Source organism: Crocuta crocuta, unplaced genomic scaffold (genome assembly GCF_008692635.1).
Source record: "Crocuta crocuta isolate KB4526 unplaced genomic scaffold, BGI_CrCroc_1.0 scaffold193, whole genome shotgun sequence".
Taxonomy (NCBI): Eukaryota; Metazoa; Chordata; class Mammalia; order Carnivora; family Hyaenidae; genus Crocuta; species Crocuta crocuta.
Genome location: NW_027529624.1, coordinates 5518139 through 5545926, shown reverse-complemented (window position 1 = coordinate 5545926; position 27788 = coordinate 5518139). Strand labels below are relative to the sequence as shown.

General features: G+C 41.3%; 1 protein-coding gene across 11 annotated transcripts in view; it reads left to right on the top strand.

The window, feature by feature from the left end:
* RBFOX2 (RNA binding fox-1 homolog 2) overlaps positions 1-27788 on the top strand; it is a 214526-nt gene that overhangs the window by 177498 nt on the left and 9240 nt on the right. For 3 of the 11 annotated variants that reach the window (XM_077762042.1, XM_077762041.1, XM_077762048.1), the window contains 7 exons: positions 3422-3475; positions 12796-12888; positions 15734-15794; positions 18858-18911; positions 19032-19126; positions 20213-20355; positions 23816-23855. In XM_077762042.1, the coding sequence (XP_077618168.1) occupies positions 3422-3475; positions 12796-12888; positions 15734-15794; positions 18858-18911; positions 19032-19126; positions 20213-20355; positions 23816-23855 (540 nt within the window). The remainder of the gene's footprint in view (positions 1-3421; positions 3476-12795; positions 12889-15733; positions 15795-18857; positions 18912-19031; positions 19127-20212; positions 20356-23815; positions 23856-27788) is intronic. The other 8 variants (XM_077762045.1, XM_077762043.1, XM_077762052.1 and 5 more) reach the window with 5 other exon arrangements.

Here is a 27788-nt window from a genome sequence, read left to right as displayed (position 1 = left end):
AGGACTTTAGGATAAGGCTGCAAACAGACTGAGGAAAGTCGGTGTTTTCATCGGTCTTCGGGAACTCCTGTCATCTAGAGCCATCACTCCTGTCCTCTTAGACAATGGCTGTGCAGGTTCTTTCATGCACCAGGTGACCATGCCAACCCGGTTTGCCCGGGACCAAGGGGCTTTGTGGGACATGAGCCATTCAGTATTAACATCAGGACAGAGACAGGAATCCTTACCTTTCCAAGTGTTGCGAGCTCAGTGACCTAATGTTTGGGAAGCAGAAAGAACCTGTATTTTGTTTTTACTCCCTTGCTCATAACAGCGTCAAGGCCAGGATCTAAAATCAGGAGCAGGGGGTTAGTTGGCTCCCTCTGTCCTGTTCTTCCGGCTGCTTCCCCCCCGAACCACCATCATGAGGACACAGGGTAACAGCGAAGATTTCAGTTACTGGAAAGTGAATGACTGCTGGAAGTCTTCAGAGTATTTCTGGGCTCGTGTGTCGTTGCCTGCTTTAATTTGAGCAAAGTCTTAACTTGACCTAGGAATAAGAGGTCATGGTTTAAGAAAGCCCTTTGCCATTGTAGCTGCACGGGGCTCTATCAGAAAAGCAGGTGCTCCACTTGAAGTCTCGGTTGTGGCCACTTCGTGGTGACAGGGCCCTGGAGCAAGGTTTTGTCCCTGACCGCCGAGTGCCCGGAGTATTTTCTGCACTGAAGCCAAGGCCACCGTTGGGCTTTAATAACGTTCTTGAAGTGCTTGACGAGCCTTTTTCTAGAAAACGGTAGCCAGCTGTTCCTCTCTACTAGAAAAGAGAGCAACAGAAAATAAAAAGGGTGGCATTAAGAATGTAGGTTATATTTAGGAGGAAATTTCCCAGGAGTATGAGTTATTAGGTTCTCTACTGAATTATCAGAAATAATATGGAATCCTAATCTCAGGAGATGGGTGAAAATCCGTTACATTCTCATCTGCCAGAAGTGTGTTTTCTCTTGTGTCAGAAAAATTGTACGCATTGAATTTCTGCCTGGGCCAGTTATCAGTGATTTTCCTACATGGCTGCTACGTGCATGCACGAAAACTTTTCCTTGCAAGGGACACCTGGGAGAGTTGCTCTGCCTTCCTCTGCCTGGGGGACACCTACCCCGCGGGAGGACAGCGCTGGTGAGGAGCAGGGGCTCCGTGCTCCATTTTCTCAGTTCTGCAGACTTGACGAATGGCTTCCCTCAGCCTCATTTCCCTTCACCATTAAAGGAAGGCAGCCCTCGCGCTAGCAGGATAGTGTAAGGACATGTTAGAAAATGTAAAAGGAAGCAAACTCTAAAATACCATTCAAATCTTAGTTTTTTGGGTAGTCCTAGAACTAAAATTAAATGCCCACCTACCCCAAATAAGGCATTTTCCTCTTTCCTTTATTTTCCTAATGTCCTATTAAATGATGAAACTGGAATCGAGCCCAGAAATCTTACTCTAGAAAACTTGGGCTCTTAGTAACACCTTTTCTGATACAGATAGTAATGATTTAGCCCAATGGGAAAGCATGATTTGTTTCCTTCTTTTCATTTTTTAATTTTTTCACACTTCCCAAAATCCAAGTGACATTGAGGTGCCTGGGTGGCTCAGCGGGTTAAGCGCCTGACTTCAGCTCAGGTTACCATCTCATGGTCCATGAGCTCGAGCCTCCCATCAGGTTTTCTCTGCTCTCAGCACAGGGCCTGCTTCAGATCCTCTGTTCTCCTCTCTCTACCTCTCCCTCTTGCGCATGCGCACACACACACACACACGCTCTTTCTCTCTCAAAAATAAACATTTAAAAAAATATATACATAGTAACATCCAAATGACATAGATAATTGGGTCTGGGAGTCCAGGGTTCAGAGGGAGGCGTGACGAAAAGATACCTGGAGATTGACTGCACATCTCTCCCATCCAGTTCTCCAGGTACTGAGTACAGGAGTCACCTTCTACATGCTCTCCTCCAGATAACGCCTGTGTTTTTTATGTATGCTCCCTTCAGTCCCCCGTTTAGCTACCTACCAATATTGTTCTTTAGGCTTTGTGTTTTTAGCTTTGTTTCATTCCCCAAATATTAAAATATTTAACTAAGTACAAAACAAAGCTATTACTTAAAAATGCTCTTGGTAGGGGTACCTGGGTGGCTCAGTCAGTTAAGCATCTGACTTCAGCTCAGGTCATGATCTCACAGTTCATGGGTTCGAGCCCCGCGTCGGGCTCTGTGCTGACAGCTAGCTCAGAGCCTGGAGCCTGCTTCCGATTCTGTGTCTCCCTCTCTCTCTACACTTGATCTTAGCCAAAAGGCTGAGAACCGATATGTGTCTCCCTCTCTCTCTCTGACCCTGCCCTGTTCACGCTGTCTCTCTCTCTCTCTGAGAAATAAATAAAACATTAAAAAAAATTTTTTTAAATGCTCTTGGTCATGTCCATTGCCGAAAGATTGAAATGGCTAATAAATGAAATCCTGTCTAATGTCCATGAATGATTAAGCACAATGGAAAATAGCATGTAGTCTGTAGAATTGAGACCATAGATATGTATTTATTGGCTCGGACAGCTGTTTATAGTATATTGCATTAAAAAAAATAAAAGTAACACATGGAAACATTTCCTTAACAATATATGTCTGAGGAAAAGCTGGGAAGGCTGTACCAGAACGGTAAGGTGGCGGGTTTACAGTGTATCTTCACTTTCCTTTTCCTCTTTTCCTTTTTATTTGTACTTTCTGACCTCTTTTTTTTTTCTTTTACTTTTGTAAATTAAAAAAAAGGAGAAGAAAAATAGCCTTCAATAGTGTATCTTTCTACTTAGGATTTGCTTCTTAAAAACTGGGACATTTCGAAAAATTAAAGACTTGGTTGGGAAAACCCCTAGTTCTTATCCTGGGAGTAGCATGTAAAAGGCAACACTGTGCATATCTTCTGGAAACAGCTTCCACCCTGCAGAGGTGGATACTGCATGCGTGGGTGAGCTGAATAAGGAATGAAAAAGAGACATCAGACCAGCGATACGGAAAACTCAGAAACCGGTTTTGGAGCCTACCAACAAATATTAACATGGAAGAGGGACACCTGGGTGGCTCAGTCAGTTAAGCGTCTGACTTCGGCTCAGGTCACGATCTCACCACTCCTGGGTTCAAGCCCTGCATCGGGCTCTGTGCTGACAGCTCGGAGCCTGTAGCCTGTTTCAGATGCTGCGTCTCCCTCTCTCTCTGCCCCTTCCCTATTCATAGTCTGTCTCTCTTTCTCTCAAAAATAAACATTAAAATAAAAAAAGAAAAAAGAAAGTAACATGGAAGTTAAATAAGAAGTTAAAAGCAAAAAAAAAAAAAAGAAAGAAAGAAAAATTATTTCAGGAGAAACTAAATGTGTGGTTAAAAGCTTACCATGAATAAATTTTTTTATTTTTGTCTCTGCAGCAGTTTGGCAAAATCCTAGATGTAGAAATAATCTTTAATGAACGTGGCTCTAAGGTAAGCTCTCTCAGCATTAAGTGTGCTTGGTTCCTTTTTAGTTTTGTTTTAAATAGTAAGTAATCAGAAAACTAAAGCTCTTCCTCAAGCCTGCAAAATATCCCAACTTATCTGGCTTGGATTAGATTANGGGGGTAAGGGGGGGGAGAGGAAGAGAAGTGTGAGGAAGGGGGCGGGCTGTGAGGAGGATCGGGTGTAGGAGACACCAGCCCTTTATCAGACCGAAATTGCCCTAACCTGCTTATTTTAAAGGAAGAGAGAGAAGACTCAAGTGAAATTCTATGGGAGAATTCTAGTGTGAATTCCAACAGAACAATTCAGCTTTCAAAAATCTGACTTTGAAATGACAGACTTAGAACAAATGTGATATTTCAGCTGTGCGGTTGGCTTCCTCTCTCTTTGGAATAAATTTGACAAGGCGTAAATACAGGGAGTAGTGACTCAGGAATTCGTGGTAAGCTGATTCCCCCCCTTGAGTCCTACCCAGATAAGCAAGCTTTGGGCTGTAGAACCCCGTCAGTGACAAATGCAGTCCGTTGAGTTTTTCACATAAGGATGGCTGTGGTAACGGCACACAATTCGATATAGATCCTCTCTTTGAAGTGCTTTCTGTAGGAGAACTGAACGTTGTAATTCAAACTCGTTTCCCCCTCATAATTTACCATTTTAAATTCCCAATCTATAGGATCTAAAATTTCCATGCACTAACATAAGCAGTTGTGATTTTAGGAATTAAGGAATGATGAAGTCTTAACAGTGGTGTTGTGAAAAGTGTTTCATGAACTGAATTTCAGAAAGTTTCATTTGACAGCTTTCCTCCTCAACAAATGAAATGCACCCCACAGGCATAACCAGCTGGGACCAAGCTTGTGAATATTTACCTTGCTATGTTCACTTCGACTTGCATTTTTAGGATAGGACACATTTTGAGTCCGTTTTCCATTTGTTCATCTCTCCCAAACTTTGAAAATAGCCCTTGGCTATGATTTAATCTTGAAGAATGTAATTTGAGAAAAGCTAAATAAAGCAAATAAATGAGTTAATATTTACCTCTTCAATTTCTTACTCCAAATTCATCACACCTTGGATATGAAGAGCATATATCTGCAGAGGTATATATACACACACACACACACCTCTGCCCCATCTGAACAAACACAAACATATGTACTGTTCTAATGCTCCTGATTATTATTCCCTTTATAGAATGCATCCACACTGATAGTGTTTAATTCTGACTGTAATTATTGTTAAATATTAAAGAGGTAATCATTATACTCTAAGCTTCCAGTTTTCGGTTTAAAACAAAAAATTAATATGCCTATGCAGAACTTTCTCCAGCACTTAATTTGGTAAGTATTTTTAAAGTGGAATCTGTTCACCGTGTAACCAGTAAAACCATTTATGCTTATAGTTTCTTCACAGTGGATTTCTGTTCCTTTGTTGTATAGTTTGCTTGTATTTTTTGTGACCTTTTTAGATACAAGGTGGAAAAATGTCAGTGGTTCAGAGATGTATCATAAGTATGTGAGGATTATATGCTACACTACTTACCCAAATTCATAGTTTAAATGCTTATAGTTTTAAGTGTATGCACTTAAACTGTTCTTGACCAGCCTCCAACAGCCCCGAAGCCCAATATGATTTCATTAGGTTCCGGGAACTTGCTCCTTACCAAGAAAATAATTTGACTGCATTTTTGTGAAGCAAAGGAAATTGATCTTTCTTAAGGCTCCTTTCATTGACTTCAAAGATGTGCCTACTACCCAAAATTGTTTAATTTGCCCAATTCAATGGCTTCTCCCCTATAATTTTCATTTTTAAAGGACACAAGCCTTCCTTTCTCTTTGGGGAATCTCCAAGCCTTTATTGCTTCTCTCCAGTTGATGCTGTGCCCTCATGTCCTCACTAGCCCCTCTCACTTTGGGCTGCTCACGACTAGACCGTGTACTTGATTGGCAATTGTTCTTAAAGCATAGAATTCACAGTTGCCTGGATCTGCCTTTAAGGACTGATGCAAAGTCTGTCTTCATCCTTTGCCCAACTTCTTAACTGTCATCTGGAGTTCTTTGCTGCACTGGGCTCCCCAGAACTGTTCAGAGACTTGTTCACAGAGATTTATTTTGGAGTCAAAGCCCAGATACCTCTTCTGGATCCACCTAACATAAATTAATAAGTACTTTTTCTGTAAATAAAGTTCATTTTCTCATTTCTTTTTTGTTTGTGGTTGACTGTAAAATTACAACATGCCCTGAAAGGAACCAGAGATAAGGAGATTTAAGTGGTCCTAGTGTTCAGTTAAGAGTCGCTCAGTCTTTCTAAGAGTGCTTTTCTGTACACAGATCAGCTTTATTGAATTTTTTTTCTTGAAGCAGTAATGGAAAAATGAGTCACAAAATAATTCTGAGATAAGTGATCCTTCCACGTAAAACAGTCATCAGTGAAACAATTAAGTAACCACAGGGCTCCAAAGCAAAAAGCAACTCTTTACCAGATCTTCTGTTTTATAATGAGACTGTCAGCCTGAGGTTTGAGAACATGTCCACTTCCCAACACAAGTGAGCATTGCCACGCTGCTCGCCCATCCCACCCCGGCCCAGCAGTCCACTTCCCCAGAAGGCCTGAAAACACGATGTCTTTGTTGTTGGCTGTTTTCTGTATTTCTTGTTCCACCTTCATACTCTGGATTGGTTTTCCTAGATTATGGAATGAATGCATATCACGTACGTTCATACACATACAAAAATATTTACATACATTATGTCATGTGATTTAAAAAAAATTTTTTTACTCCATACTCCTTTGTAAAAACAAGGTCAGCCGTACCTAATTTTCTATGATTAACTAAAACAAAAGGGGACTTTCCTTTTGAACATGTTCGATTAGGATATATGATAAAAAATGCCACTGCTGCCAAAAAATGAACTAATACACTCAGAGTCTAGAAAATGATTACACTGATAGGTACAGCGTTACTGATTCCCCAGATGTCACTGTCATATAACAAAGTATTACTTTGACAAACAATAGAAACATAACATCTTGGTAGAGTGGCCATAGTCCTGGTTCATCTAGGGTGGTCCCCGTCTATACCTGCTTGGTTAGCATGATTATCACTCATGTCCCCTTTCTCCCTCAGAGGGTTCCAGTTTGAACAACAAATCATATTGCCCCTCCCCCTTTAGATTCTTTGAGTAACAGCTTTTAAAAAGCACCCTTTTCAAAACCATTATAAAGGAAAAGCATGATTTTTAACGACTAGACAGAAAACAAATATCTTGTTAAAAGAGCATGGTATTCACTAATATTCTCGTGTTTCCTCCCAGTCTTTTTTTCTCACTCAATCTTAAACAGAACTCTAAATAATGGTTTCCTAGTTATCTAGTGTTCTCTGCTAGATACTTTTAGTGACTGAGAACTTGTTGGTTTTCAAAAAACTCTTTTTTAAGTTTTTATTGAAATTCCAGTTAGTTGACACTTAGTGTAATCAATACTTCCACACATTACCTGGTGCTCATCATGACAAATGCACCCCTTAATCCCTATCACCTATTTCTCCCCCCCCCCCCGCCACTTCCCTGTGGTAGCCATCTTGATTTGTCTCTCCCTCCTTTTTCCCTTTGCTTGTTTGTTTTCAAACTCCACATGAGTGAGATCATATGGTATTTGCCTTTCCCTGACTTACACACTTCCCACCATTCCTTTCACTATCACCCAGCCCGGTAACAGTTGGTATTAATTACCAGGCTTATTAAGTAAAGAAATACACACATCCTAATGCCCATATTTTCCACAAAGTTTTTGTCAACGTATTTGTGGTATAGTTGTGGCCTGAAGGGGCATGTGTTATAAATGCTGAATGTAGGGGCCCTTCACCTGTACAGACAATGCCAATTATTAAGTTCACTAAAGGGCTACAAAATAGAGCGCAGCAATGATTATTGGGATTTCCAGCAAGTTTTTAGCTAACCTGTTCTCATTACTTCTCTCAGGTGGATTTCTGGACTGATGGGGATCTTAATTTGGGTTAGGCTCCAGTTGAGGCTGGAGTTAGGGAAGGTGAAACCTCTAACCCATCCTCAGACAGAAGTAACGTGCTGTAATTTCTTGCCCATTTCCCTGGATTTTGATTTCATGCAAAGGGAAATGATTTGTTTCTTTTGAAATATGATCAAAAGACTGTCTTTGAAATTGTACTAACTAGACCTTTGCTTTTCAGTAGAATTTGATAGGTAATGCTGAGGTGAAATGGTTTTCATTATGCTTAAAACTGAATTAACAGTGCATGTATTTCCAGAGGGCTTAAGTTTGTTTTCTTTTGTTACCATCTTGCAGGTTTTAGTTTTATTTTTCTTTTATTTATTTTTTAATTTCTGTGTTCTGGCCATACCCAGGAGAACGTCTGCTTTTGATTTCTCCCTTAAAAGTTACATGGTAAATTTTCTTTCTCATTCTTCTGAGATGGAAAAACTCAAAGATTACACAAATTTAAGAATATTTTTACATCCTGTTGCTTGTTATTTATTGCAGCCTGAGGCCAGACTAAAAAGGTGGCAGCTACTCGGCTCTATAGGCCCTTGATGATAAATGGATGTGATAAGTGTATTTTGCAACACTCAGGAGAAGTTTTGACCACAGCCATACTCCTGATAAACACACCATTCCTCAGTTTTCAAAAGACAGCTAAGGTAGCTGGTAAATCACTGATAGAACACTGGTATATTTAAATTATTAACACAGAAGGACTTTGGAAACTGAGAGCCCTAGGTGACAGTATAGAGCATAGACACCTGCATTGGCCAGCACAGTGGCCACAGTGAGCCCCTAAATGTGGCAAGTCTAAATTTAGATCTGCCTTTAGTGTAGAATACACTCTGCTTTCAGAGACTGAGCAGAAAAAAAGGAATATTGAACATCTCACTAATGTTTTTGGATTGAGGTCATGTTGAAATGATAGCATGTTACATGTATGCTATCTTAAATAAGATATGTTATTGACATTGCTTTCATATATTTTTTTACTTTTTTAATGTGGCTAGTAGAATATTTAAAATTATATACGTGACTTGGGATCATATTTCTGATAGCACATGTTAGACAAACATGGCAACATAATTTTTTTTTAATTAAAAACAAAAGTCTATGAAAATTTTACTTTTTGTTTATCTGGGGTTTTTTTTTGTCTTCTTAAATATCTGAATTATTTGCTCTTGTTAAGAATTTCAGATTAAATCTTAGTTTGACTTTGCTCTTCTGACTGGTTACTATGTTTTCCTGATAGATACATTATATAATCATTTTGAAGCTCTTTAAGGAAGAAGTGTTAGGTTTAAACATAATTTTATTAAACTATTCTTTTCAAAACGAGATCCAAGACTTAATGTGAATTAGATTTCCAAGAATGAAGGGACATTAAAACATAATTTCACTTAAGCATATTTTCCTGTTAGTAACTTTTTAAACCTGGATAATCTGGGAACTTCTTTAGCTTGATTCCTGGCACATTTCAAAAATGTTAAATTTTACTGAAGGAATGGTACATTAATTTTTTTTTTCCAAGTAGTGCACCTACCTGGGTGGTTCAGTTGGTTAATCCGACTTTGGCTCAGGTTATGATCTCACAGTTCGTGGGTTCTAGCCCCACACCAGGCTCTCTGCTGTCAGTACAGAGCCCACTTCAGATCCCCTGTCCCCCCTCTCTCTGCCCCTCTCCGACTCAATGCTCTCTCAAAAATAAATAAACATTAAAAATTTTCCTTCAAGCTTTATTTCAGTTAACATTCTTGAAACCCAATTGTAGTTATGTTGATGGAAAACCACCTGTCTAAAGTTTCAACCCGAGAGGAAATAGTAAAGAACAGTACTCTAAAAATGCTGGTTATACTTCTTACCTCCCTAATCATAGACTTCTGAGATGTATATTTTCTATTGCTTCTAAACAAAGTATCACGAAGTTGGTGGCTTAAAAACCCAGAAATGTATTATCTTACAGTTCTGGAGGTCAGGGTGTTGCAGGGCTGCATTTTTTGGGTGTGGCTTTAAGGAATAATCCATCCACTCCTTACCTTTTCCAGCATCTGGAGGCGGGGCCCGCATGCCTTGGCCTATAGCCCCACCTCTGTCTTCAAAGCCAAAGATGGCCAGTCCTGTCTTTCTCAAGCTGCTGCACTCGGTCTGATTCTGGCTCTCCTTTTCCCTCTTTGACTTAGAAGCACCCTTGTGATTACATTGGGCTCACCTGCAAAATGCAGGATAATCTCCCTATCTCAAGATCACTAATTTAATCACATCTGCAAAGTCCCTTTTGCCGGGTGAGGTAGTAACATTCACAGGTACCAGGGATTAGGACGTGGCCAACTTTGGGGGGGCCATTCTTCTGTCACCACAGAGCCTGCTTATCTGCAAAGGAGAGAAAGAAATCCTCTTACCTCTGCATCCTATCAGGAAGTCCCAAAGCAGCAGCAAGGCCTTCTTCCTCCTTTATGCTAGGGAAAGATGCCTGTGAAGATTGCTTTATTTTTAGATCTTTGGTATCTAGATTAGCATTTCCTTTGGACTATAAGCACTTCTCTTTATAAAGCGTTTGAAAGTGAAATTTCGTTCCAGAACATTAAAGTCCTTATTGAGAAAATCTTAACACAAGCAGAGTTTGATGTTAAACTTTGTCATTTGCTAGCTGTAGAATGCCCGTGCTTAGGACAGCACCCTGGGTTCTCGTGGGTGTTATTACACCACAGGGGGGGTCCTGTCACCACATTACAGAGGGGAAGATCACAGAACACATTTAGCAGTGAGATTTGAAAAAGAAAACTACAAGGATTTTAAGACTAATGTAATTTAGTTCATAGGATCCCGAACTTTAGTTTCAAGGCTTCATTTCTAATTTTTTTACCATTAACTGTAGGAAGAAGGCCTTTGTTGAAGCTTGGGTACTTAACATGGTTTGACTCACTTTCTCTACCTTAAAAATGAAATCAGCAGATTTATCCTTCCTACCCCATGGATGTATTTAAAAGACAAGTGTGTGAATGGATGGGTGGGTACATAAAGTCATAATGCTAACACTAAAAACCTAGGTGTCAGTCTCCACAAAACTAGCTTATAATTATCCAGCTACTAGCTTATAATTTATTAATTTGACCCAAGGCCTATAATGTTTGAGGCTCTGAGGATCCGTTGGAGTACGGTGTTAGTACCACTGCAGTGTGAAAGAAAAACTCCCCACCGTGACCTTTCTTGAAAGGTCGTTTTTCTCTATTGGAGGAGGACTCGCCAGAAACGGAGAGCTGGCTTCCCGAGTCCAGCAAATGCCAGCGTGATGACAAGCAGTGCTGTTACTTAGGAACTTGAGATCCAGCACAACAGTGGCCGATGTGGCTCTAACACCCTGGCATCAAAATGTGCTTCTGAAAATGTGTTTCCATTGATATTTTCAACATACTTACGTTCTTAAGGAAAGCATTAACTAAAATTACCCCATAGCACCTCAGTACGTTTAACATTTTCCATCGGCTTAGCACTGCATTTTCCAGTATTTCTGGTGGTTTCCCAGTTACAGGCAGAGATAATCCACTGGGACCCTCCACGGATCGCCACCCAGCCATAGAATCAGTTAGCATGCAAAGTATCAGAGCCTTCAAAATGATGGGAGTTGCTTTTGTGAAATCTTTTTTTTTAATGTTAAAAAATATTTATTTTGAGAGAGAGAGAGAGAGAGAGAGAGAATCCCAAGCAGGCTCTGCACCGTCTGCGCAGAGCCCAACACAGGGCTCATGAACTGCTAGATCATGACCTGAGCTGAAATCAACAGTCAGACAGTTAACCGACTGAGCCACCTCGGTGCCCCTGCTTCTGTAAAGTCTTCGAGAGCAACGTATACTCTGTACCTTCCCCTTTAAGAACATGTGTTATATGTCATATAGAAGTCTTCATGGAGAGCAGCAGAGCAGAACTTCCTTCAGCAAAAATAAATAACAAATAAAAGGTTCCAGATTGTCCCACAGTGGAATGTTCAAAGAATGAGAGAGGGACAGTGAAACTGTTGAGAAATTAGCACTTTGCCAGCAAATCCTAAGCATTTACTACTCACAGATGTAAATAGCTTGAGAAAAGAGTGGAAAGATAAGGACAGAGTGCTAGGATGAAACGGATACAGTGCTTGATGAGATAGTCATGCACGTATTATAGTGAATCCTGCTGCTTTTGACATGTTGTGTAATTTTGACCAAGAGTTTTCAAATAAATATGAACATCGGAGTACATGGGTTGACTTCTTGGCTCCTGCTTTGTCTCCTTAACGAAGTAAAGCTGCATATCATTTAGCTGTGTGCAGTACACAAATAAATTAATTCTAACTCAGAGTAGCAACTGCATTGCTGTTTTATGGCATTCTTTTCCTGCCGAATAGTATACAACGGATGTCACTAACCTAGATCTCATTCCCACTGCCTTTGGATGATTCCTTTTTTCCCTCCATACGGAAAATTGCTAATACATTCAGTAGCAGATGTCGGCTTCAACAAATGTATAATTTAGGCAGATTGGGATAAGCTGTTTTCTGGAATTCAGCTGAACCTATTTTTACTCTGCGTGCCAGTCGTACTTGACTGCCCCCTGCTTAGTGATATTTTCATTAGCTTAGATGAACACAGGTGCTCTCGTCTTCCACACCCAGTGCCTACAGAATTGTAGATCAAGCCTATTTTTTAAATTATTCTATCCCCAGAGGAAATGTGGTTATGATACAAGCAATAGGCAAAGTGGGGCAAAAATGATGAGCTCTCCTAAAAAATCTCATTATACAGTGATTGCCCCTAAATATAAGGTTTCATGTAGAAGTTACTGGGGAATGGCAGATTTAATTATGTAATTTTTTTTAAATATTACATAAAGGGACATGTGTCTTAATGGCATGAATTGAAAGAAAAAGAACACTTAAAAAAAAAAAAAAGTTCAGATTCTTGGTGGAATAGTTTGACCCGAGTAACTCTATACCTTCATGTTGGTCTGGCCTCACATGCTTTCTGTTTTATTTTATTATTATTACTGTTGTTAATTACATTATCATTATTATTGTTGTTGCTGTTATTATTGCTATTATTATTATTATTACTACTACTACTACTACAGTTCTTCATTCTTTTATTGGATTTAATTTCCCTTTACAAAATATGCATGGACCAAAAACGTGACTTTGGGAGAGTACCGCTAGGATTGCCGATGTCAGTTTCATACTGTGGTATTTTTTTCTCTGTTTACCAAGAGATCAGTATCTCAATATAACGATGCGCATGTTTTCCCCCTTCTCCCGCTGCATGCAGGGATTCGGGTTCGTAACTTTCGAGAATAGTGCTGATGCAGACAGGGCCAGGGAGAAATTGCACGGCACCGTGGTAGAGGGCCGTAAAATCGAGGTGCATGTCTTCAATAATTCAATTTCCGGTTTATATTTTTATTTCTCTCTTTTGTGTACTGCCCCACTGATTTCACATTCAGAACCCTGTCTTGTCTGTGTGTCTGCGCACACGTGTATGTGTGTACGTGTCTCTCCTTCACCTTCTTGCGCTAAACTGTATAAAAGTAACACTTCTCCCCTTCTCCCTCCCCCTCCCCCCCACCACAGTTTTCAGTTGCTGGGGGTTTTCATTTTGATTTACTTGTGTGTGTGTGTCTATGTGTATTTGTTTTTCATTTACTTTTTTTCTTCCAAAATGTTCATCCTTCTGCTCTCTTGATTTTTTTCCTTTGCTTCAGTTTGCGAGACTCCGTATGAATACCTGTGATCAGGCCAAAATAAAACTAACTTTATAAATGTCTAAAAACAATCCGACTTACGACATTGTGTCCTGTAATGAATCAGGGGTCCGGCCAGTATCCCCTTCTCAGGAGGCCAGTTCGCCTCCATGTGCGTGTGATGAGGAATATAGTAGAAGACCTTGGAGGTTGTAGGGGCGGGGGAGAAAGAACCCAAAACTCAGGGGGGTTTTCAAATATATTTAATACCAAGAATTTCGAACGTTAATGGATAAGATCCTCCAACAGAGGCTTTGCTGGCTGTCTGTTCCTGTGTCCGTATCAGCCGCCTGCTGTTCACCAGCCCTTTGTAACAACGCAGTGAAGGTTAACTGGCCCCTCTCCCCCTTTCCCAGTTTTTAAAAGTATGAAATCTAAAAGCCACCATTTTGAGTAAGATGTCTGCATATTTTGCTTTCTCCCTCCCTTTCCAATGGTTTAGCATTTAGGGCCCTTCACTTGACTCCCTCTTTCCATGGTAACTATACACAATGCTGGCGATGGTGCCCGTGGGCGGTAAGTGAAACAAAGCGCTAGAGAAGAAGCTTTTTAAATTGTTAATTACAAAACAATTAAATAAGAAAGAAAAAGTCCATCTGCCATCTCACATTAACACTACAAAATGTGATTTGACTTGTTCCTCTCCCTTTTCCCTTCCCCATTTTATTTTCAATGCTGTTGAGTACTGCCGCCTGGACTTGGGATGTACATACTGTTTGTAGCAGCCTGAGCTGTTTGATTACTGACGTCGTGGTGACTTGTTCCCCCCTGGCACATCTTACTCAGAGTTTCTGAACCCCGAGTTTGGCTGGTTTTATTAATGCACTCCCTGCCCCTACTTCCTTTCCTCTTCCCCAAGCCTCTGTGTGTAGCTCTGACTGTTCTCTCCTTGCCCTTGACAGCCCTCTTTCCTGCCCATGACATGCCCTCCCCCGCCGACTTTCTCTTTTCCCCCCACCCCTCCCCTGCCTTGCTGTTCTCTCTCCCCAAGTTCGGCTCCCATCCTTTTCCCTTGGCCGCTCCCACCCCTTCTCTCTGTTACCTGCAGCTGTCGGGTCTCTGCTGACTGGTGGTTTCTGATTGGTTCTGGCCATTTTCCTGTTAGTGCTTGGCTGCTTTCTGCTCTAGCAGCTAGTGTCAGCTCGGACCCCTTCTGACCCTTGTCTGTGAGAACCTCGCTCTTCACTCTCTCCCTTCTTTCCAAAACTGATTGTGTTTTTCTTTCTTTTATTTGTGTGTGTGTTTTAACTGCATGCTCTCAGTCTCATCATTGTTGTATCCCATTCTTTCTTTTTAAATGTGAAATGTTTATATTATTTGGTGGCTCAAACAAGAGTAAATGGAGTTTCTTTTCCTCGCAAAGGAAGATTTACCACGCCGCAAACCCTAAAAGTCATCTCAAGATGTTTTTTGATTCCAGTTCCCCCTAAAATTGGTCTCTCCGTAACACGGATTGATCACCGTACAAATTGAACTGTAATGTAAATCCCCAGAGGCAAAAAAAGACGTTCCTGCTTGGTGTGTTTTGTAATTCTTTTAAGAGCTGGCCTGTTTTATGACCTGACCACGCGGTAGCACACAGTCAGGTTCAGTGGTGACGCGGCACCGTCCTTGCCAGAGCTTCAAGCCCGTTCTGACACTGGGGACACTGGGCTGCAGGATTCTGGCTCCAAGCTCCACTGTCTTTTCCTCGTCTCTGTAACATCCACTCACCCTAGCACCGAGAATGCTCTGAATTAGGCAGTTCTGTAATGAGGGTGGACAGTACCATAAAACAAAGGAAACATAAGCCTTCTTTCTTCAGTTCTTTTAAGTGCCTAATTTAAAAGCCTTCTGAAAACATTGTTCTTCAGTGGATAGACCACATTGTCTAGAAAATTCAGAATGGTCCTGATACTGGTCAACATGGGAATATAAGTTCTATATATATATACATTTTCTAAAATATTTTTTTACTAACCTCACAGCAAAATCTTAAACATCAAAAATGCTGAACATGAGAACAGGCGAAATCCACAGATTTATTTTCTTATCTTCCTGTAAATCTGTTTCCTGACCCTGTCCTGTTTCAATACTCTGTTTTATTAATGAACTTCAGAGTTCGTTTGCAAACAGAGTTGTTTCCAATGTACTTTTTTCCATAATTCAGAGACTTCTCTGTTTAAGAGACCTCCAAAGCACTTGGCAACTGTATCTTTTCTTTGGAGTGCTCGGTGGTAAAATAGCCCTAGTCTTCCATTTGGAGAACAAGAAACTGCATTTTACTCTTGTTAGCCTCATTTATTAAACACTTTAATTAAAATACTATATATTAATATTTTATATTGCTATATTAATTATTTAAATAAATACTTTCTGAAATTTACATTTGATTAAACTGAGTGCTCTGTTACTGGATGAGCGACTCTTTGTTCCCTAACGTGGTCTCCTCTCTCCCTACCCCTTCTTTCTCCTTTGCATTTTTAGGTGAATAATGCTACAGCGCGCGTAATGACCAATAAGAAGATGGTCACACCATATGCAAATGGTAAGAGATTACACCTCATCTTCAGAAGGATGTCATTTATTCCTGTATTAATATAGGACCCTTCTATACTCATCAGAGAATCTCCATTTCAGTCTTAAGGCAGTTTGTTTAATTGACATCGAAGTGTTCTCTTTACCTAGGAGAATGGTTTGTTTTTACAAATTAGCCTCTTAGAATTAAGCTCAGTTTTTAAGTCATGAAGCTGTAATGGTCTCAGTAGAGTTCATCTGACACTCAGTGTGAACACATCGTTTGAGGTGACCTGTTAACCCAGTGGGGGGGGTCCCACTAAGGCCCCCTCATCTTTAGCTGCTGTAGTTGTTTGTGGTGTTAGGCTTGTCCGTGATCGGCGCCCACCAGCGCTCACTTTTCCTACTGATCCCTGCCCGCTCCTGAGTGTAAGTGGCATAATTCTTGACCCCTTGCTCTCCTTTTAAAGGTAACACTCTGGAGATAAATGCCATGGTGCACGCCCGCGCCCATGGGTGTGTGCGTGTTTTCTATTTTCTGTCCCATGACTCCATGTTACATAGTGGGTTTCCTAAATGTTCCTCACTGAGAAGGAAACACTGTGAATATTTTGCCCAACAAAGAAAAACCCTTCCATCACTTGTCAGTTTAATCTGGATTCACAGCATCTAAATGAGCTGGAACTTGAATTTGAATCTAAGTCTTGCCAGGGGTGTTCACAGGGCCACATGGGGGTGGGGGGGAGTGGGAAGGAGACCAATGGGTTGGGTCTTGAGACTTCCGGCAGTTTCTCATTTTCTGTTGTGTACTTTGGGGTTCTTCATAAAATTTTATCTAGAATCAAGTGGGGTGTTCTCCGCTGCTTTTTTGAAAGTTTGAATCTACTGCCAGAGTATGATAGTATGTGCTGGTGATGTCTTAAATCAAGGAGAAGTACCTTAGTCTGTTCCATGATGTCTTCAATCGATAGATTTAGCGCAGCTTTTCAAGCAGATGGTACACATCCGCATAATTTGCATTTATCAGCCTCCTTTATATCTTCCCTACACATTTTATCAATGGTACATCATGTGATACCACCACCTCCCCCTTTACCTCTTGATATTTTTTCACTGCCATCACAAAAACAGAAATTTCTGCAATTTTGATAACCCAGTGTCAGCAAATGAGGAAGGACAGGCAAAGTATGTCAGATTTTCTTTACATCCAGGGAAAATGGTGTGGTAGAAAGAGTTACTAACTGGAATTCAGAAGACAGAAATTCTACTTCTGGTTTGACTCTTCGTTTTACTCTATGTCCATGGGCCAATTTTTTTTTAAGCTGATTGTGTTTTCATCACTATTCATTGACAGTCACAGAATCGAAGCAGCTGAAGGCTCTGTAGAAGTCATCTAACCCAACCTTCTTAGTTTATTACTTAGGAAATTAAGCCCAGAGAAGTACAGTACTTACTGGCGTCCCAGATGTTGCACCTGTCTTTCCTCTCCCTTTGGGTTTTGTGAAGGTCAAAACCACCTTGCAGATTGTTCTGAACTAAAGCATATCCAAAGTATTATTGACAGCATGCCATTATATACCATTGTTAAGATGTGTACTGTTACGTACCGGAGTGCTTAAGTAATAGTGTCATTGGTAGGAAAGAAGAAGAATCATTTTTTGAACATTATTCTAAATTAATATTCACGCCTAACGGAGCCAAGCTTTAGAGCCCTGCAGCTGCTTGTGGTTAGAGCCTCTGATAAGAGTGCTCCATGCCTTCTGGTGAGTTCTCAGCCAGCGGTGTAGTTTATATCCGTTTGAATCACTTGATTTGTCTCACATTGGAGAGCATTTGTGTTCTTACAACACCAGTAGGATTTGAACCCAGATATTTGCCCAGTTTTTATGTAGAATAATGAAGAGACCTCACCAAACTATGAGCACGTAAAATAATAGATTGGATCAGTTCAGAATGAATGGGTTTTCTCCTAAGTACTGCCTCTCGTCTTTCAGAAAAATAGTGGCGCATGTTTGCTTATTTATGTGTAAAAATCAATAAATGTCTATTGATTAAAGTTTTCATATGGGATTCTATGTACTCTTTAACTATCAGTGGGCAGCAATACTGTTTTCTTTTTTAACACCAGCTACATTTCTATAATATAAAAAAGGGGAATGAAGAAATAAAATTGACATCAAACCTAATGTCTGGGAATACTTCAAGTTTATAATTGTTTAAGCTAATGTTCAGCAGCCATCTAGGATCCATTTGTTAAAACAACTGATTAACTTAAGTGTGTTTATTACAAATGAAAATCCCAGGAGATGCATGAAGTTGGGGATGTACCTTGAATTTTATTACTGTATGCCTCTTCTTGTTGACTGGCTGAGGTTAACTGCAACGCAATCTTAATAGTTAATCCCAAAGAAATGGAATTTCAGCTTACCCAGATTTCCATCAATGTGGTAAAATTGAACAGGGAGTCAAAGATCAGCTCAAATGTGAATTCAAATTTGAATTACAGAGTAGAGTAGCAGTTCTGTGAGAGAGACTGTATCAGACCTCAGAATTTATTTTTGTTTTTCCTTCTCTCACTCTCTCTCCATCTTTCAACTTCCCTCCCAGTTTTCCTTTCTCCGCACTTTGTCCCTACACCTTCCCACCCCAGCCCCTCATTATTCCTTCATGTGCTGGTCCTCCTTAAATATACTCAGATATGGGGGCACCTGGGTGGCTCTTTCATTTGGGCATCTGACTCTTGGTTTCGGCTCAGGTCATGATCTCGTGGTTTTGTGAGTTCAAGCCCCCTATCAGGCTCTGTGCTGAACAGCACGGAGCCTACTTGGGATTCTCACTCTCCCTCTTTCTGCCCCTCCCCCCACTCACGCTGTCTTTCTCAAAATAAATAAACTTTACCCAGAAAAATACCACAGTATGGAAGTGTCCTGACCTTCTCACTTAACCCCCCAGCTGGCATTCTCCAGAGAAGACAGTAACAGGTAAAAGTAAATGCAGGGGTGTCTGAAGCCCACTTCCACATGCACCGATCAGTCCGTTTCACTGTGTTCCTCACATAGTCTTCAATGCTCACTGTCCCCTCTTTCCATTTCAGGTTGGAAATTAAGCCCCGTAGTTGGAGCTGTATATGGCCCTGAGTTATATGCAGGTAGTACTATGTTGATTTTTTTCATTCGTGCTATTTAACTGTAAAATCACATGTTGCTTTTCTACTTACTATTCCCTTGTAACCTTTTCGCCTTTCTTAATTTTTTTTCAATGCACTCAGCATCCAGCTTTCAAGCAGACGTGTCCTTAGGCAATGACGCAGCAGTGCCCCTATCAGGAAGAGGGGGTATTAACACTTACATTCCTTTAATCAGTAAGTAGCCTATGTTGGCCTGGCGTGGATTTTGACTGTTGTGAGTAAAGAGCGATGTGTGCTAGTCTTCCCCCCATCACCCACGCAAGTATAATATATAACTGGAAAGGAGGCAGGCATTCTTGAGAGTTCAGTGCCATCACAGCGCCCCGGCCTTGCTTCACCTGTGTTGGAATCTTTCTGACCAGATATTAAGATTGCCCTGGAACATAAATACTCGGGAAAGGTGGGGGGGGTAAGGACATGTGAAGAACAGTTTAGTCTGCACTTGATAGTAGAGAAAAGAAAACATAGGTATTTGTGGAATTTGTTATACGTGTTCTCTGCGAGGCAGCTTTGGGCCCTCTAATAGAACGTTGCTTAGGAGCACATCCACTATTACTGATTATTCTCAGTTCGGTTGAAACCTCTGAAGTCCTTTGGACCTGAGCCATTTTCCTCTGGCAAACGGTGAGATGAGCAAGAGTTCCGTGAACATGGAATAGGTGTCCGTGTGTGCTTTTGGGAGGACAGCACATTAAAATAGGCCTTTAGGAACTGTCTGCCTCCCTGAAGGTTACAGGCAGTTTCCCTTCTCCCCTGATATTTCTGGATTAAAACATTTTAGATTAAAGAATAAAGTGGACTGGTGAAATGTCTAAAGATTATTGTGTGCCCTGAAGGTTGGCGCCACGACAAACACAAAAGACTGTTCTTACGGGAAGAATTACCATATGCACGTAATAACGTGTGGAAACAAGACGAGCAATGGGCCAGTTAAAGATTTTATATCAGTCGATTTAAACTGCCCCCCAGAGTGAAAAGTCTCGTCTCTCATTACGGCACTGGTTCTTGGAGCTTCTCCGCCTGTTTCTCACCAGCTTACAATGTAATGCCAGGGCCGGGAGGGAGCAGAGTACACTCGCTCAGGATTGGTGATGAACAGAGAGAGCATGGATTCATTAGCTTTGGCATGTTGGGTCTCTCCATTTCTCTCTCCAGAAAGATCTGGAACATGTCTTTTAACCTTTGCTGCAATCGGTTCAAAGGCAGTTGTGATTGTACCCCTGCTGTTGAATGCAAGTTGACGCTCCTGTCATATTTTGGGTCTCCCTTTAGTTCCTGGCTTCCCTTACCCGACTGCAGCCACCACGGCGGCCGCGTTCAGAGGAGCCCATCTGAGGGGCAGAGGGCGGACGGTATATGGGGCAGTCCGAGCGGTACCTCCAACAGCCATTCCCGCCTATCCAGGGTAAGCATTAGACTCCAAAATAAGCAACTGGACAGAAAAGAATACCGTGGCCCTCTCACACCTTCTGGGACATTGCCGTGCCACGTTGTAGAGATTCTATGACTATTTGCAAATTAATGGATTAGATGGCAAGAGCCAAAATGTACCATCGTCAGAATGTAACCAAATACCGATCCATTATATATAAATCTTCATTTTGGCCACCTTAAGCCCTCCCGGCTTAAGACAGCAGCCAGAACTGTCTTGTGTTTACTAGCAGTGTGTTGGCATGGAGTTCACTCAGCATCGCACGAATGTGGATTAACACTCCTGCAGAGAACCAAAATAGGAGCTCCAGATCGTAGCACGAGACCGCACCTGCTGCGTGCACCCCCTCATCACCACCCTGCGTGGGGGCCAGGGCTACCACATCGCCCTCCCTTTTGGTTTCACTGCCTGGGTGGTGAACAGCAGAACTAGTTACCCACAATGGATTTGCTTTCTTTGTAGGAGACGGATTAAAAGAGGTTAATTCAAAGATGCACCAAGTCCAATTGAATCCAGGGAGAAAGGGAGAAGTAGGAAGAATTAAACTCCAGTTGGCTTCTAATGATGGTAAAACAGCTGATGTAGCTGAGCGCCCCTCACCCTTGGATTTTTGTCTGGAGGGTGTCTCATGCAGTGGAATGATTCCATAGCAACAACTAAATCCTTGGCTATCGAATGGGGGAGAAGGAGAGATGATGGCAGCCTTCGTCTCCAGGTGTTTCTCGGTGTCAGCCGCAAATGTCTATTTTTATAAGGAGTGGACTTCTCGAAGTTAGTTGTACCAAGGACTTTTCTTTCTTCAAAGATGTGACATTTGTGTTCTTCATCTTTTCTCTGCCTCTGACAGGTTTTTTTCCATATTCTCTCCAAGGAGTAAACCTAGCCGCAGAGGAGCCCTATTCATTGCTATTTAGTTAAAACGCGGAGGGAAAGAGCCTCCTCTGTAGGTCCTTTTCTGACGGCACAATGGGCTTGGAGGTCTGCTAACTCAGCATTCGCTCACAGACCAAATGGACACGCCATTAGGGGTCCTCCAGTGCACAGATTTAAAGCATTTTTATTAGACACGTGTGCATGTTGGAACGGACAGGCTCCAGGAGGCGCTGGAAGGGAACTGCTTTAGAAATAAAATTTTGTTTGCAGTCTGTAGATGTTTAAATCCCATGCATTCCATCATCTCCATCCTCTGCCATCACTTGCTTTTAATTTTATTCTTTCTTCTCTCAACTTGACCTTTGACCTTCAACCTCTGACATCTCTTTAAAGACGTGAATAAAGATGCAGCATTATCTCATCAGGAACTACCCAAGTAAAACCTAAAAACAGACCTTTTGGAAGTCCTGCCCGCCAGGAAAATTGGTCACAAAGCGTCTTCCGTTTCAGTCCAAGAGAGTTGACAGAGATACCACCCGCCAGAAACATGGGACTTCTTTATTTTGTACCGTTCCCGAGTTTACTTTATCAAACGGTTGGATTCGTTCTAGTCTCTGTAGCTCATTTCACTATATTGGCCAAACCTGAGAACCCACTCTCTGCCAAGTCTGTGTCAGGATGACGTTTGCTCAAAGATATTTTATCTTTATGTCTAATCATACCAGTCTCCGTGCATTACATTGAACACTGATTTCCCATGTTTTCTTTTTTATTAACTAAACCACCGGTTTACATGGAAGATGGCAAGGAATAAGTCCAGTATTTTATGGGGAATGGCCTAAAATTGCTTTTCAGCTTAGTAAACTAATTTTCATCCTTAATCATTGTGTTCTAGCCTCCTTGTGGCATTGGATACAGGGAATATTAGAATTCTTCTAGAATTTAGGTAAATATTCCCAGTGAAGGACGTAACTTAGGGTAAACTTTATTACTGCTTTTAATGCCACCACTGTTCCATATCAAAGAGATGTTTGTAATCTTTGCCAGTATCCTCTCCTGAAACAGTTGAAGGTTAATTAATCACCACTTGGCCTCAGTGCTTTCCCTTCAGTCAGCCTTCTCGTTATGAGCAAGTGTCCTTTTTTAGTAAAATGCAGGTGAGAGGCACATTATTTTCTAATATATAACTTTATCTCCAGTTGGAGACAATGAAACCGGATAGGACTTAGCTAAATGAGCATCACAGAGGAATTTAATTTGCCTATTTTGTAATATGAAGGCCCAGGACGTTTGGGGCATTGCAGAGTGTGACCATACTGCTCTGTCAACCCAACAAAATGTCATCATAATGAGTAGAATTCAGAAACTTTCCAGCCACCTGCAAAAAATATATATATATTATTTCATATTCAAGTTAAAACTATGATTGAAAGACCTACTGACTAGTTTATTACAACAGAGAAGGTAGTGGTGAAAATTTCCAAGTTATGCTTACTTGAATTAACAATAAACAGATCTTCTTATTTAAAATATCCGAATCTTGATTTAACACATGTGAAGAAGAAAGTCTTATCTTTTGTCTCTACTTCCGTTCCATGTCTTTCAGTCCCAAAGTAATGTCTTGGGGAAAGTCTGTATGCACAAAAATACCTCAAAAGGTTTGAAATCTATGATTATAATAGTTTAGTGTTGCCCAGGACTTAAAAAAAAAATTCATGTATTTTGTTTGATAATAATTAATTTCCTGAGTTTTTATATTTATATAATCAGCTACTATTCTCCATTTTATCCTTTTAAGTAAAACAGGATGATCCTTGGTCATGCCCGGAACGTCAGTTATCAATTAAATTTTGCAGAGTTCCATGAATATTCTTATGGTCAAAAAAGAGCCCTTAAAATCTTGCAGTTACTCCTTCCCGCTCTGGATTATATTGTTACTATCTGGGATCCCCACTGCACCTTTCAATTCTCGGACCTTGGACCAATCACCTTAACCTTTAGCTCATTATCTCTGCTTGTGAAAGCAATGCATTGTGGGTATTTTTGGTTGTGTTTTTTTTTTAATTACATTTCTCTGTTTACTTTGGTCAGAATTGATTGACTTGTTTTTCTGAGGTGTTGCATTGGTTCTTAAAATGCTGAATAATAATACTTTGCATGCTCGTGTGATCAGCCAAATCTTACTGCATGTCTAATGTGCAGGGTAAAAAGCAGGTGATGTATGGATATCAGGAAAAATGTACATACTTCTAGGAAACTGAAAACAAANCTCCAGGTATGAAAAGTTGATGTTTCTAATCCAGCGTAGTCCCCATAGTTCTGCCAGGCCCTCTGGGAATGCTTTTTATCATTTTAATCCTTGAATTACCAAGCATTCAGGTGTGCATTCGAGTGGCGTGCTCCCCTCCTGCCTCGCATGTCCTGGAGCTGCACGGCGTGCGTGTGCCCGTGCACGTGCCNGCCTGTATAGAGAGCATGTGCATGCTGCCGTCCTCAATAACCGGAATGTGTTTCTGTTCTTTTGTTTTTTTGTTTTTGTTTTTGTGTGGATTTTCTGCAGTGTGGTTTACCAGGACGGATTTTACGGTGCTGACCTCTATGTAAGTACACACGCCGGGGCCTTCTCGACCCCATTCCCTGACAAGCCAGCCTTTTTTTTTCTGTTTCTTTGGTTTGGTTTGGTTTGGTTTTTTTTTTTTCTGTTGTTTTGTTTTGGTTTTTTTTTGGTTTTTTACATATAATTTATTTGATTTTTATTTTCTTTTTCCTTGTGGATATATATATATATATATTTATATATTTAAGAATGCAAGCATGCTTCTCTGCCACTGCGCTTGCCCCTGGGTGCAAAAACTAAGCCTTTGGGTTTCCTGATCATTGCCAGGGTCAGTCTACTGGACATATTCTTTTCCCTTCCCTATACCCACAGATGTTCTGTGATTGATTTGCGAGATGATCAGCAGGTTTAAAGTCTCTTAATACTGTCGTGTCATGTGCATACATAAATAACAGGCTAGTTATATTAGCTGAAACCGACTCTCTCTCTTTTCCGCTTTTCTTCTCATTCCACATCCCTCTTTAGATCATTGGAGCTTTGATTTACGTAGCCGGCCGTAAGCTTTCAGAACTGTGTGTTTTCCTATTTTCCTATTTTGAGAGAGCCTTATCTATCCCGTGAGAGGGAGGTAAGGAGCTAATGCCAGTGAAAAGCGGGTGGTAATGAGAGGAAACCAAACACTCAGTACTCACAGCGTCTCTCTCCGTCGAAAGGTCCACAGCTGGTGGGTCTCTTTTCTTAAGAGCCATCTAGAGGGAAATGAGTGGCATAATTGGCAACCTAGACTCTTCTTACAAACATTTTACCATCCTACAGGATCTGTTGATTCTACCAGCAATGTTAACGTCATCATTATTATTATCCGTTACGGAAACTGTCTTGTTACAGCGAAAGTTCCATGATTGGTCTGTCACATATTATTTAAAACCTGGACAAAGTGAACTAACGGACAAAGAGTCAAAAACTTTGGAGTTTTGAAGTTTTTTATTAGGACCTCTCCAAACAATCTGTTTCTGAATGCAAGCCCAGTCTAACCACCCAAATCATTAAGACACCATTTGTTAAGAAAAACTTGTCAGTGTGAAATTATTCCTTGGGCATAGGTTAGAATTGTCTGGAAATGGCACCCTTACGTCCCCAAATCAATAAAGGTACCTTCCCAGTGAACTGTTTGCCACAGATTTCTGCTAGAGACTCTCTGGCAATCAGAAGACTTCGGTGCACTTTTCAGAATGTACTTCGGGGCTCCGCGTGTTGCAGGGAAGTAAGGAGGTGACTGGACACACCTGTCCTGTGCAGAGCAGACCTTCAAAGTTTGCCTCAGTGTAACAGACCGAAAGGGATCTCGGCCATGGTTTGGTCCAGCCCTCTCACTTCATAGGTCTATTACTTAAAGAGTGTGACTTGCCCAGATTACATCAATTATTTCTATCACCAAGCACCAAACTGATTCATATTTCGTAATCTGTGCTTTAATTAAAATCCACGTCTTTCCTCAGCTGGTTTTCAAGAAGTAATGAAAGATCCCTCTTTTCCTGTGCTCACAGTAAAATGAGGGTTGGGGAAATATTCCTACTTTTATACCAGATGACACTTTTCTAAATAGACATATTTACATACGATCTTAGCACATACATTTTCCCATATGCATTAGTATCCATGTTCTCATGAAACTCATCTTTATGTTATAAATTGTTTTCCTGAAATCTGGTCTGTTAGAGCACACTTTTCCACTGGAATTCTTTTCTTAAAGTGGGGTTTTTTTCCCTCTAATATCTTTTATTTGGGGGTTTTTAAAGTATGGCTTATTTCTACCTTAATAAGATTGCCTACTTCCATCTTGTTTCAGTGAACCAACCAAATATTTGTTTATAGTTCTCTTGTATCCTTAGGTCACAATATATGATTTTATTAAGAGAGAGATGACTTTTCTGCACTTTTGTTTAGAAAATACCCTTGACATTTTTTTTTTAAATCTACTAACCAAGTCACCTTATGAAACTAAACAAGCAATTCAGTGACCTCGCTGAACTACTTGTTTGACCAGTGGCGCCTTGTTAACAAAAAGGATTAATCATAATGTTACTGTCATTTCTTCGCTCCTATCTTAAAGCAGTCACTTGGAGGGAAGAGGTGGTCACTAGTTATCCGACCCCACTAACGAAAAGCAAGAATTTGTTAGGAGGTAACTGTTGAATGAAGTCTGATACAACTATCACTTTGAAAACGTTAGATTCCCTCTTCCACATGTGAGGGAGCAAGGGATGCTTTTTCTAAATCACACACACACACACACACCCCATGTTTTACCTTGTATTTTTCTGCTCCTCTCTACACACTCCCTCCGCTGTGGAAATCTGTCCCTATGCACTGAGTTGTTGTTTCCTCAGAGATACACATTAGCGACAGGAAGACTGAGACTTGGTCCAGTATGATACGTGCACTGAGCCAGAGCTTGTAGAAACATCAGGAGGAAAGAACGTAAGCTGCTGGCTTTGTTTTACGTTATACTAGTTGAGGCTGTTCGTGGTGGAGATTTTTTTTTTCCTTTTTACCTCTCTCCCTGTTCTGTTGTTGGTCCGTGATCCCTGCTAGCCATTTGCTTCCCTTCTGTTTCTTTTGTGGCACACTCCTGGCCAGAGAACGATCTAGCGACTGTGGCCACAGTTCGTGGAAAGCACGGGAAGGGCTGAGCTTAGCCGACAGATCAGGTGTCCTCCCCACCCCTCTTTCCCTCGACCAGTAGCAAAGGCATAGCTCACCCCGAATTCACGTTTTAAAGGGCTCACAAAACGGCTCCCGATTCTTAGCCTGTGAAAAGCATGCTTGCATCCAAAGGAAAGAAAAGGCTGGTGGGCCCCTTGGCGGGCTTTTTTGTATGATTGTTTTCCTTCCACAGCTGTGTTTTTTGAACTGCTCTTCCTGTGTTCTGTTATAGAATAGTCTTACAGGAACCAATCATTAGCGCTAAAATACCTCAGGTAGGAGTGCCAGTGTGACCTGCCGACCAATCAGATTGTGGATTGCAGTGAAAAAATTGAATTATACTAACCATTCCAGCTCCACGTTAGAGATGGGAACAGAGGCTTTTTTGGACAACCGAGACTTGTGAGCGTGTGGTCTAAGCCCTGCTACCCCAGCAGCGCACAGTCAAGTCCCAGATGTGCCGGCACCGCCTCCAAACTTCGGTGCCCCCGTCCCACCACCGCTGTCCACACCAGGCGCGGGCTCTGCACTCACCCGTCACTGCCGCCTCTTTTAGTTCGCCAGTCACATGTATCCATGGTGTTTAAGCTGGTCTTTTATACTTGGAGATCGTAGCAGCGGGGGCCAGGTTCCACTGCGAAGGACGTGAGGAAAGGGAGGAGGAAGTCTGCCCACCCAGGACTCCGGAGTCCCAGAGTGGGCCCCGGGGTGAGACCGCAGGAGTAACGGGACGGTGCTGTTAGCCTCATTTCCACGTTGCCTGAACATCCAGACCTGTTGGGGCTGTAAAACTGACACATGTAGCCCCCTTGCCCTCCTCCCTTTCACCTTGAAACAAGGTCAGTGAGTTCATTTGGATAATCATTCACCATTAGGTCTGCTGATAGCTGGATGCCGGGGAAAGAGAACCGCAGGCCGCCCGTCAGGAATCCCTTGGTCTCCTCATGTGGCCTCCCGACAGGATTTGGGACATGAACTTGGGGAGGTGTGAAAGGGCGGAGGGCTTGAGAGGTTTGATTCGTTAAAGATCATCTCTCATCTGCCGTTGAAGTGATAACGTGGAAGATAAGAAGCTGACCACAGCCATTTCTTGCCTTAACCCCAATTTTAAGTAATGATAAAATTTAAGTACCTGTCATTAAAACCTTTTCGTATCTACTTTCCAAAGTAGATCTAGGTCTCCATCAAAAACAGCAACAGGATTACCGTTATTGTAAGTGTTTAGCACTCATGTCTATGCTACACTCGGTCAGAGGTGCAGTATTGTCTG